At 44.6% G+C, this 12594-nt stretch overlaps 1 protein-coding gene across 3 annotated transcripts in view; it reads left to right on the top strand.

Moving 5' to 3' along the window:
- Positions 1 to 12594, top strand: part of BNIP1 (BCL2 interacting protein 1) — a 33847-nt gene that overhangs the window by 4471 nt on the left and 16782 nt on the right. Inside the window, exons 3-7 of one of the 3 annotated variants that reach the window (XM_019838821.3) lie at positions 1146 to 1237; positions 3567 to 3668; positions 4658 to 4776; positions 5731 to 5785; positions 8094 to 8271. In XM_019838821.3, the coding sequence (XP_019694380.1) occupies positions 1146 to 1237; positions 3567 to 3668; positions 4658 to 4776; positions 5731 to 5785; positions 8094 to 8127 (402 nt within the window). In that variant the 3' untranslated portion in view covers positions 8128 to 8271. Of the gene's footprint in view, positions 1 to 1145; positions 1238 to 3566; positions 3669 to 4657; positions 4777 to 5730; positions 5786 to 8093; positions 8708 to 12594 lie in introns of those variants that run through there. The other 2 variants (XM_003981260.5, XM_045035386.1) reach the window with 2 other exon arrangements.

Below are 12594 nucleotides of genomic sequence, written 5' to 3'. Positions count from 1 at the left end.
TAAATAAATAAATGCGTATATAAATGCACTAATATGTTGATGTTTTTAGCATCAGGAGCTTGATTGAAACTGGAACTTGTTTTAATCTGTAAACAAAGAACATGGCTTGATTCTTGAGGTATAATGACATCTTTCATTAGTGTCTGTCTGCTACTTCCATCATGTGAAGTTCTTGGAGGGTCTCAGACTGCCACTTGTTGTGTCCACTGCCCCTCACTGAGGTGGACCGTTTGTCTCCTGGCGTTTGGTGATTCTGGGTTGTGAGCAGTCCTCTTCAGCCGACCTTATCTGTGGGACTTTTGTACAACCTGGACTGAAGGCAGCAGGTCTTTTCAGAGGTTTTTGGATTTGCTTTTGCTATGTCTCCTGGGGTCGTAAGTCTGGAAGCACTTTGTATGTTCATTTCTCCTCGTGAAGATTCCCAAACCATTCAGAGAGGAGGAATTGTTACTCCAGATCAGCTTGAGGGTGGCTCCATGCTTTTAAATTCTCAGGAGATATTTTGTATCCTAGCCAGAGCCCAGGGCAGAAAAAGGGACCAGCTTCCATGCTGTCTCTCGTGTTGGTTGACAGACGTTTTCCTAGTTCACCTTTTCACTGGAGGGATATCCCTTTGTAGGTCCTGGATTTGTGGCTCCCTGCCTCAGATAGCTCAACACTTTGTTTGGCTGTCCGTATATGGGCTTTAAAACCTTCAAACTGTTTGCTACCAGTATATTATGAAATAGGTACAGAGATGGAGAATGAACATTTAGACACATATAGCAGTTTGATGTTTGCATGTATCTCAAAGTGGGACCAAGGGGCTCCTATTTAGTAATTTTCCCCCCCTTTTGATTCCAGTCATGGCCCGGACTACAGGAGTAAATGTCCTATCCCAGGGCACTTGTGCCTCACTCACAGTCTGACATCTCTGGCTCTTAGTTTCCTTCTCACCTTGGGGCCCTGGAGATTGTCCTTACTTTCTTGCAAACTCAGCTCTATATTTAGAAGGATGTTTGTTATATGTCACCTGGCATTCCTGAGTGTTCTCTTTTAGGAGCGTTTTTAAGTACTATCATATAACGTCCCTAGAAAGAGAAGTGCTCTTTGGTTTTTATATTGGCTTTTAAAATCATTTTAACATAGAGCTATTTTCCCCAAAGGAGCTTGAGCAGTCAGCTAAAGAGCAAGACAAAGAGTCAGAGAAGCAAGTTCTGCTCCAGGAAGTGGAGAATCACAAGAAGCAGATGCTCAGGTAGGTGGGGCCTGTGCTGGGTCACTTGCTCTGTGGGAGGCTTGTGCAGAGCTTTGCCTAATAAACCTGGCTTCATGATTTAAATGTGTCATTTATACACAGACTGTCCTCTCTGGATGAGTAATTCTCAAAGCAGGGGCAGGTAGGGGCTATCGGTAGGTCGAATTGTGTATAGTTTACAAAAGCGCATTTAACCATATGCTATATTTTATATTTTTAACACAAACCCAAAAAATGGTTGCTCATGTAATACAAGGTCCTTTTTCTTTAAGGATAATTGATACCAGAAAAAGCCCGCTGAAAATGAACCTACTTAAGATGAAACAAAATTTAGAAAGTTTTAAATGGGACCTTATCTTAAAAAATGAAACCAAAAAGATGTAACTAAGGTGATGTTATGTTAAATAACTTGGAGATGATCGTTATAACTCATGTGCTAACCTTTAATTATATTACTGAGGTATGTGCTCTTTCTTGGTATTGAGTTGGGGGACTGTCCAACAAAATTGTCTGATGGCATGAAACCGTACCTGTCCCTTCACATTTGACCTTGGTACCATATCATACAGAGGATTATTGTTGCAAAAATATCGGAGGGCTCCGTCATCTGTCCCAGTCCTCTGGTAGCCAGGTCATTCTCTTGAAGCCCCTGCTGGTCATCGCCCTCCTAGGTGTTCTCTTCCTCCTTGTTAATTGCTCTAACTCTGCCAGATCTGTATTTGTCTGTGGTTTTGCTTCTGATTTGGGTGATGATCCAGCAGTATCCTTGCTGAGAGCAGCTATGTTTATAATACCCAGCAATCAGGAGAAGACTGTCTGACAAAGATGTGGGCGTGGTAGAGACTAGTGTAAGCAGGGAGGGATGTGTGCGTGGTGACTGACCGGTGTTAAAGTGCTTGGCTCAGTAGTCTCACTGTCTCATGATGGCATTTGCTTCCCTTGGCCACCAAGGATGCCCAGGTTGTAAACACTGAGTAAAGAGGACCCTTGTATAAAGTATAGTAAATTACATGAGGTGAAACAGGCTCAGCACGGGTCTGAGAATGGCCATCCATGATGTGGAGTTACAGGTAGGGAGAGCAAGCAGTAAATGAATACTTTGGCAAGCCGTGTTGAGACAGCAGTTGTGCTTGCCCACGTTATTGTGCTTACCACACCGGCCAACAAATCCTTTGTTTGGGTGTCTTTCTCCCCAAGAAATGTGAGCCGCTTGAGGGCGGCCACTATGGCTGCCTCATCTCTGTGTCACAGGGTCGAGCAGAGCTCCCTTGCCCACAGTTTGAAAATGTAATTGATTCTTTTTAAATATCAGGTGTGAAATGGCATAGCAGGTGCTGTTCAGGTGACAGAGAACTTGTTTTAATGTTTTAAGCACAGAGGTGCTATTAGAAAAACACCCTCTCAGTTCATGTGCCCCGTGCTTGACTTTGTAAATATCTCAGGGGTTAGCAAAACTGACGTGATCCAGCTGCCTAAGAGTTCCAGTGCTTGAGTTTGATTCTCTGAGGGGCCCAATTAACATTTTTATAGTCCATCAACAAAGGTTACACTGCTAACCCCAGGGAGCCGTTCACCAAATTTGAGTTGTCTCTCACAAGGGAGATCAGGTAAAGAATGTAAATAAATCGTGTCAAACTGGGCTCTGCTAATACATTGTGTTTGTATTGTTCATGATCGGTCTGGGTGTGTAAAAGACAGCACATCTTAAAGAAATATCGAGCAAACCCTAAGTGCTGAATCACTATATTGTTCACCTGAAACTAATATTACACTGTATGTTAACTGGAATTTAAACAAAGCTTGGAAAAGAAATACTGGGGAAAACGGTCTTTCTATGATTTTTCTACTTCTTATAACACATATTAATTGGCTAATGGGCCAGAAACTGTTGTTCTAATTACTGGTGATCCAAAGATGAGTGAGACATGGTTCTCAAGGAATGGAACTAACCAGTACACAAGACAGAGCCTTGAAGTGTTATAGATGTGACTTGACAGAACAGGGCCTTGTATGTCCAAGGTGGATTTGAACTCTGAAACCATTGCTGGCTGTAAACACAGAAGTGCCATGGCCAAACTGCTCCCTCTGGCTGCCCTGGAAGGAAAGGGACAGCTATGGGCAGTAGGGCAGTAGGGGAACATCTTGCAGGCAGCCTTCAGGGTCCAAACCAGAGGTGTTGGAGCCTTAGCTGGGGCAGCTGCTGGGGCAGCCAAGAGGGAGAAATGTCGGGAGGTGGAGATGGGCTCTGTGGGCCAGGCCTTCCCCATCACTCACTTGCGGTGACTTGATCTGACTGACAGAAACTCACGCGAGACCCTTCTGATTCCAGCAATCAGACCTCATGGAGGAAGGCTAATCTCACTTGCAAAATTGCTATCGACAATCTAGAGAAAGCAGAACTTCTCCAGGGAGGAGACCTCTTAAGGCAAAGGTATCTTTCTTTTTGTCTTTCTGGGCCCTGATAATGGAATTGACCAGGTGCAAAACCCACTGTAGGCAGCCCCTTCTTGTTTTCAATGTAAAACTGGTACTTAATTTTATTATATAAGTAGTATTTTTTAAAGTATGAAAGAAATATATGCTTACTTGTAATAAACTGGTAAAGAAAAATATTAATTATAAAATGAGAATAAGCTGTAATCGTGTTACAGATGTTGTGATGTATTGTCTCCTCCCATTATTTTTTTTACAAAGTCAAAAATCGTACTATATATAAAATTTGTATCTTGCTCGTCTTCACATTGTATAACACAAAGACTTGCTTGTTGTTTTAGAAAACTCTTTAAGCGAAGTTTTAAGAGTCCGTAGTATTCTCTTGTATTAACTAATCCCCTGTTCGCATGTGTTTACATTTCTAGTTTGTCAGTATTATAAATAATACACAAGGGCACGTCTTAGGACATAAGGCTTTGTCCACATTTTGGATATTTCCTTTGGAGAGATTCCCAGGGATGAGATTATTGGGCAAAAGGCATGAACATTTCTTTTTTTTTTTTTCCCAATGTTTATTTATTTTTGGGACAGAGAGAGACAGAGCATGAACGGGGGAGGGGCAGAGAGAGAGGGAGACACAGAATCAGAAACAGGCTCCAGGCTCTGAGCCATCAGCCCAGAGCCCGACGCGGGGCTCGAACTCATGGACCGCGAGATCATGACCTGGCTGAAGTCGGACGCTTAACCGACTGCGCCACCCAGGCGCCCCAGGCATGAACATTTCTAAGGGTCCTGATTCCTGTTGCCGAATTGCTCTCACAGAAGGGTAGCAGTCTTCAGCACATCCTTGGTGGCATTGACTGCGATCATTGATATTTAAGTATATATGGTATCTTGATAAATAAAAAAATGGGATCTCATTTGAAAATGGGGTTTTCTCGCAGTCAGGCTTTTGTTGACATTCCTCCTCCCACTCTGGATTTTTAGGAAAACCACCAAAGAGAGCCTGGCCCAGACGTCCAGTTCCATTACGGAGAGCCTCATGGGGATCAGCAGGATGATGTCCCAGCAGGTTCAGCAGAGCGAGGAAGCCATGCAGACGCTAGGTAAAGCCAGACCTGGAGTTAGAAGCTTCTCCCAGAGACACCAGCTCCAGAGCCTTTGCCTTGGCACCTGCCACCAGGCTCTTCCACCTCTGCCCCCCACCCTAGTCCCGAAGCTTGCTGATGTGGGTGGCTTCTCACTTCTTCGACAGCGTGGTCTTGCCCAGAGTGGGATGTGTTGCTCTTACTTCTCTTTTTGGTTTTCATGGTTGTACTAGAAGATCTGCACACCACTGTCAAAATGTTTCCCCAGCAGAAGCACTTCCAGGGTCTCATGTGAAAGGCAGAGATCTCCAGGCCTTCTTCTGGAGAGTGGGTCCCAGCAGGGCTGGGGGAGAGCCTGGGAGTCTGTATTTTTTTATCTGGCATTCTGTGGACCCGTGTGGCCAGGCAGGCTTGGGAATCACTGCCTAGGGAGATGTTTAGTGTATCGGCTGCCGACGAGGCTGCTAGGTCCTCGGCTTACAATTATAACCCCCAGTGTTATTTTCACTGTGAACTGCTTTTAAAAGATACAGTCAAAGGCCATAGAAGAAGCTGCTGGAGCATCTGGTTCTCTCCCAGCAGCTTTCCCATAGTGCCTCTCTTGTAATGCAGAAGAGAATTGGCCCTCTTCAGGGTCTTCCATATAGGAAAACAGAAGAGGAGAGTTTACACTTTGAAACACTTTTGGCAGATTTCACAAAGAGACAGTAGAGAGCATGGTGCAGAGGTCCAACGGACCCGTTCCCCCAGCTTCAGCAGCTGTCTGCTCATGGCCAGTCTTGTTTCGGCTCCACCCTTCCGTGCCCTCATCTGGATTATTTTGAAGCAAATCACAGACATCATCTATAAATATCTCAGTGTGTCTCTCTGAAAGATAAGAGGCTCGTGAAACAAAAAACAAACAAAACCAGAGCACGATACCATTATCACCCCTAAACAGTATCTGTCATTTTGAGCCACTTTTTTTTTCAGTGCACTCTTCAAACAGGCAGAAAAGCACAAGGAAAGCAAGCAGCTTGTCCCCAAGGTCAGTCCCTCTGTTTGAAACGTATCTGGGCATTTAGGCTCAGAACCAGCCGGTCACCTCCTCTACATGTGTGCTGGGGGTGGGGCTCAAGCCTTGGTAGAGGCCTTGGAGAACATGCCAAAGGGGGGGCCGCCTGGCCTTGTTAGTTGAGGGCTTTTCTGCTTTGATGCAGGTGACGGGCCGCGCACGCACATACCGGAAACACATGATGTAGTTAAATGGTGAGAAGGGTACAGAGATGCCGATGGCCTCTGGGGTTTTCAGGGCTGTTCTTGGGGCCCATTCTCTCCTACCAGGAGAGAAGCTGTTGAAGATAAAAGAATCCAATATTTTAATTTCTTTTTAATGTATTTATTTTTGAGAGAGACAGTGCGTGCTCGAGAGCGAGTTGGGGAGGGTCAGAGAGAGAGGGAGACACAGAATCTGAGGCAGGCTATGGGCTCTGAGCTGTCAGCACAGAGCCCAGTGTAGGACATGAACTCACGGACTGCAAGATCATTACCTGAACCGAAGTCAGATGCTTAACCGGCCGAGCCACCCAGATGCCCCAAAAGAATGCAATTGTTAATCCTTTCCTTGTAGCTCAGAAAGTCAGCTTGATTTAAAAGCCTGTTAGGACTACAGTTATGTTTTGTTTTGTTTTTTGTTTTGTTTTGTTTTATTTAAAGCATATTAGGGATATAATGGAATTTGCTGAAATTGAGTGGGGTAGTAGTGTGGGGACAAGAGTGCCAGGGAGTTAGCAGTTTAGGGTATGGATCATGGGCACAGGGCATTTCGTGATACTATTCTACTTTGGCGATGCTTTAAAATCCTCTATGATTTTTAAAAAGAAAGGCCTACTAGCTTTTTTTCTGAACAAGCTCTTACTTAGGTTTTTGGAATGGCAGCAGGCATAGAGAAAGAGGACCAAGAGGGATTTTTGATATCTGAGTGTTTATTTTCACCCCTCATCTGCCTGTATATAAATGATTCTCTGTTTCCTCTGGTAATTTCTTTTACTTACTTATTAACTTTTAATTTTGTGAGAAGGTAACATATATTACATGATTAAGGAGGAACCTCTAGGCCAGCACTGTCCAACAGAAACACAATGTGAGCCACGTATGTAACTTTAAATTTTCCAGTAGGCACATTAAAAAGGTAAAAAGAAAACTTTGTATTTAACCCATTACATATAAAATATTACCATTTCACTCTGCAATTAATATGAAAAATTATTGATACTTTACCTTCTTTTTTTTTTTTTTTTTTTCATGCTAAGTCTTTGAAATCGTGTGTGTTTGACACTTAGGGACGTCTCAGTTTGGTTTAGCCACATTTCACATGCTCATGTGCTGCATACGTCCAGGGGCTGCCATGTTGGGCTGCCTCGTAGACACCAGGTCTACTCCCTAAGGGCAACCACTGTTAACCACTTTCTTTTATATCCTTCTGAGGTCTTCCAAGCATGTCTAGCACAAGCAGATTAAATACTGTTTATACTCCTCTCTCTCCCATAAGTGGAAATTTTCACATACGCTCTTTCACACCTCACTTTAACAGCATATTTTATTCTGTGGATGTTTTGATGATGCCTTGCTAGGCTTTGTGGGAGAATCTTGCCGCGTATACTCAAGTGTCAGGCCCAGATACCCATACTCAGAAGTAAATTTGACTCCTGGATACAATGAGCCTTCAGGGACATGTACCTCCCCTTAGATTTCATACAGTGGCCAGAGCACAGGTGCGTCATCTTTAAAGCTACAGCAGTGTCTCAGGACTGAAGGACTGGTATGTGTGTGTGAGGGCTTGTGGCAAGACCCAGCCCAACTTCTTGTGATCCCACAAAGAGCAGATCTGACTGTCAGGGATGCAGGCGGGGTGCACCTTGGACAGTCTTGGTGACTCCCAGCTTCTGCCCCCGTACCGTACATTGCCTGGCCACAGTCACCCAAGTTCGTTTTGGGACTGGAGGTTCTCAACACCTCCCTGCTTCAGAAAACTGAAGTTGGTGGTCAGGAAAGGAACTCGCTTCTGCTTTTTTCCCTGGTGATGTTCATGTTGGAGAACACCTAGTTACGGCCCCGTGACATTGTATATAAAGCCACATCGCTCTAAGCTGGATGAGACCTAGAGAAGTGCTTTCCTTGTAGTATCCTTATTCTTTGCTCCTCTGGATTGTCTCTGCTCACATCTTTGCTTCTGGCTCAAGGGAACTTGCTATAGAGTGCAGTGTTATTTAGTGGTAACCCAGCCAGCAGAGCAAAGTCTTTGGTTTTGGTGCGCTACAGTCTCTGAGTCAGGCTTCCTCCCTCTTTTGTTTCAGCCAATTCTTCCCGGACTATCCTGGATGCAAATGAAGAGTTTAAGTCCATGTCAGGGACCATCCAGTTGGGACGGAAGCTTATCACAAAATATAATCGCCGAGAGCTGACGGACAAACTTCTCATTTTCCTTGCCCTGGCCCTTTTCCTCGCTACGGTCCTCTATATTATAAAAAAGAGGCTCTTTCCATTTTTGTAAGATAGGGAATTACCAGCTTTTGCCCTTTAAAGTCCGGTGTCAAGATCTAGCCATGCTACCAAGCTCTGGTAAACCAGTCCATGCCTCCACAGTCTGCTCCAGTTGTTCTACGGGTTGGATGGAGGCACAGAGTTCCCCAGGTTCCTGCAGGTGGCTGGCTTGCAAAGGGCGAGCAGACCAAGGTGTCATTGAGACACCTACAGGGACACAGGGACTCCACGAGCCGTCGCAACAGTGCTTATGGCTGTCACATGGGGCATTCAGAGGCCAGCCTTCAGGCTTTGATCCTCCTTTCTCTCCTTCTCCTGCTGTGGCCTTAGTGCCAGATCTGATAGAAGGAAGAGACAAGTTGGGGGGGAGGAGGATAAGGAAAACTCACGTCCATTTCTTGAATAAACTTGACTATATTTAATAGAATGAAATGCATTTGGATTATAAGGTATCCTTCTGGGAATTTGTGTCCTGCTTTTGGTGTCCAGATTTCTAGGACATGAACTTAGATCATTTATTTGTTCTCCCAACAAAGGATTATTAGGCAGCAGTCATATGCAATGTATTACAGACCCTGCAGACTGTTACAAATAGATTGGTAAAGCAGCTGTGCTTCCTCCCTCAGGGAGCAAGGAGAACAAGATCTCATAGGCTCCAAAACAGTAAGTTACAAAAAGCCCCCACTGGAGGTGGCTGACCCATCTGAAAAGGCTGAGGCAAACAGCCTTTTCTTTCTGTGTACAGTGGTGGGCCTGGCCTCTCGGTGTGCAGCGTCTTGGGGGCTGGCGCATGTCTTTCTCTTTGAGGTGCAGAGCTAAATATAACGATGAGAGGGAGGCTAGTGATAAGCAGAGTCCTGTCTGGGCCTGAGTTCTGTCGAGGCCTGGGGGATCCTAGGGCTCAGGCTGGGAGATGTTCGTGTCCTTGTGCTATAGGCCTGGCTGGCCTCACACATGAAATCCCAGCCTCCCCACTATTTATAGCCCCAGAGGCCCTGGGATGTGTAACATGGAGGCAGAGGGGAAAGTGAAAAGAACATGGACTTTGAGCCTTGGTTTTGAGTCTTGGCTGTTTAACTAAAGGGCCATGTGACTATGGGCAAGATATCTTATGTCACTAAGCCTCAGTTTCCCCACCTGTAACATGGGGGTGATAGTCCACATAGACATTTGTTTAGTCAACATGAGACTCCAACAAGAATGTGAAGTAACAAGTGCAGCTTCTGTCTGACTGAGCAGTGGGCTTCCCAAATGGGGCCACCTCCAGGGCTCTGGACCCTGAGGTTTCCTGCAGCAAACAGGGGCTTTGGTGAAAGCTGGCCTGGGCATCACAAGTTCTGTTTAGATCTGTTTGAGCAGAGGATGTCAACAGTTAAGGCTTTGGCTTCAGTTATGAACTGCCAGATCTTCATGAGACCAAGTACTTAAGAGATTGGCTGCACACCTCAGACTGACTAGTTTAATGAGTAGGTTCTAAGTTAAAGTGCGTGCGTGTGTGTGTGTGTGTGTGTGTGTGTGGGTGTGCGCGTGTGTGTACACACTTCTATATATACATATATCATACTTAAACGTTTCTGGCCTCAGAAGACACTCACTGCAAATTGTGCATGCATGTGTCTTATTTATAGTCAAATTAAAGCTGAGAATAAAGCACAGATGGGAAATTCCCACTCAGATTCCAGCTGTAAGTGCAGCAGATGGATGTTATCAATTTAGGATTTTCTTGTCTTAACATTTTTCTTTACCACTTCCCACTAATTGTCAACATCCTCCTTCCAATATGGGAATGTGTGGGCGCTGTACTCCTTAAAAAATCTCCCTTTGACTTTGTTCTTCTGTAACTTGCTAGGTTGAATTTGAAATGTCATCAATAGCATTGTATCTTGGAACCCCATTCAGCCACCGGGATTCAAAGTCATCCCCTAGCCGGCTGGCTGGACAGAGAGCAACCATCTCCATGTTCAACCGTGAGGGGGCAGTGTTCACATTTGCTCTGTGGTCTTGCTGTGTGTACGGCTTCATCAGTCCATACGGAATGCTCTTGCGGATTTTTTTTTCCCACGTACCAGACTTTAAAAACAAACAAACATACAAATGTACAAAGTTTATAGTTTTTAGAAGATGTTTCATAGATGATTTTCATTTTCACTGTAAAAAGTAAGGCCAGCTTGTGTTCTACAGTTTGGTTAGGTGACAGTCAAAGAATTAAAAGTATAGAGCAGCTGTCAAGAGGTCGTTCATTCCAAGTATTTACTGAGCACGTACTTTGTACCAGGCACTGTGCTAGGTATAGGCAGTGAATAAAACAAAGATTCCCTGTTGTTGTGGAACTTACAATATGTGAGAGAGGGCAGGCAGATGATAAACAAATAAGCCATTCATTCTGTTAGACAATAAGTGGTCTAGGAAAGAGGGAAGCCCGCTAATGGAGACAGGAATGTAGGTGTGGGGATAGGTTTGCAGTATTAAGTAGGGTGGTCAGAGCTGGCCTCACTGAGGAGGTGAGGTCTGAGCAAAGGCTTGTTGGGGAGGGAGACCCCTTAGCCATGCGGACTGCTGGGGGAGATGGGCTCTGGCACAGGGACCAGATGGGGCTGGAGCAAAGGCCTATGGTGGGAGCACCTGCGATACTGTGATTGATTGTGTGTGTGTGTGTGTGTATATATACATACATATATATATACATATGTATATATATGTACATATATATATATGTACATATACATATGTATATATATGTACATATATATGTACATATACATATGTATATATATATGTATATATATATACATATATATATATATATATATATATATATATATATATATATATATATTTGGTGTCCCCAGTCAGGGGCACAGAGCTCCTAAAACCCTTGGACTTTCCTGCAGTGAGAGCCATAAAGGTTTCTTTTGTTATGTGTATGAGGCGACTTTTGGAAAGCACTAAAGACAGGGCTGGTTGCCAGTGGACCTCAGAGGAGAGGAGAGGGGTTGGAAATTAAGTTCAGTCACCAGTGGGCCATCATTAATCGATCATGACTGTCGAATGAAGCCTCCACAAAACCCAGGAGGACTGTGTTCAGAGATCTTCTGGGTTGGTGAACACGTGGAGATTGAGGGAGGGTGGCACACTTAGGGCATGGGAGCTCTGCATCCTTTCCTCGTGCCTTGCCCTATGCGTCTCTTCCATCTGGCTGTTCTACCCTTTCTTAATAAACTGGTCATCTAGTAAGCAAAATGTTTCTTTCATTTCTGGGAACCTCTCTAGTGAATTAAGCAAACCTGAGGAGGAGATAGGTGTTCATGGGAACCTCCCATCTACAGCCTGTTGGTCAGAAGCACAGGTAACAGCCTGGACTTGTGGTGGGCAGCTGAAGTGGGGGTTGGAGGGGAAGTTTTGTGGGACTGAGCCCTTAACCTGTGGGATCTGATTCTGTGTCCAGCAGATAGTGTCAGAATTGAGTTGAATTCTAGGATACCCAGCTGGTGTCAGAGAATCGCTTGTTGGTGTGGGGAAGAAACACACACATCAGAACTGGGTACAGAACTGGAACATGACTGATGTTTTGGAGAATAGTAGGGAAGCTAGTATGGCTAGAGCAGGGTGTGAGGAGTCCTAGAAAAGTAACAGGAAATCGGAGATACTGGGGGACAAAATCATGAAAAGCCTTATAGGTCATCAGAATGACTGTCCTTGTACTCTGAGGGACGTGAGCCAGTGGAGCAGGGGAGTGACTTAATATGACTTACGTGTTGATGATAAAGTGAACGAGACAAGTGCAGCGCCAGGAGGCCAGCTGGGGGGATGATCGCAGGTGTCCAGGTGGCAGATGATGGTGGCTTGTACCTGGCTGAGCAGGAGAGGCGGTGAGAACTAGTCATATTCTGGATATATTTTGAAGATAGAACCAACAGGGTAAGATTTCTTGAAGGAATGAATATCTTTCATATTTTGAAGATAGAACCAACAGGGTAAGATTTCTTGAAAGAATGAAAGCAAAAAACTATGAAATTCTTTTTTTTTTTTTTAATTTCTTTTTATTTTTAAGAAATCTGTGTACCCAGCATGGGGCTCAAACTCACAAACCTGAGATCAAGAGTCATGTGCTCTACCAAGTCAGCCATCCAGATGTCCCAAAACTATGAAATTCTTGGCCTAAGTAACAAAAGGAGGAAAAGATCAGGAGTTGGGTTTTAGACCCATTGGGCACGAGATGATCTATTAGACCCTCTAGTCAAGACGTCAGATACACACGTAGCTATGTGTGCATGGGGTTTGGGAGAGCAGTCAGGGCTAGCTGGGTAATTTGGA

Source organism: Felis catus, chromosome A1, assembly GCF_018350175.1.
Source record: "Felis catus isolate Fca126 chromosome A1, F.catus_Fca126_mat1.0, whole genome shotgun sequence".
In the NCBI taxonomy this organism is placed as follows: domain Eukaryota; kingdom Metazoa; phylum Chordata; class Mammalia; order Carnivora; family Felidae; genus Felis; species Felis catus.
The sequence above is the reverse complement of the archived record's forward strand: the minus strand, read 5'-3'. Positions and strand labels throughout refer to the sequence as shown.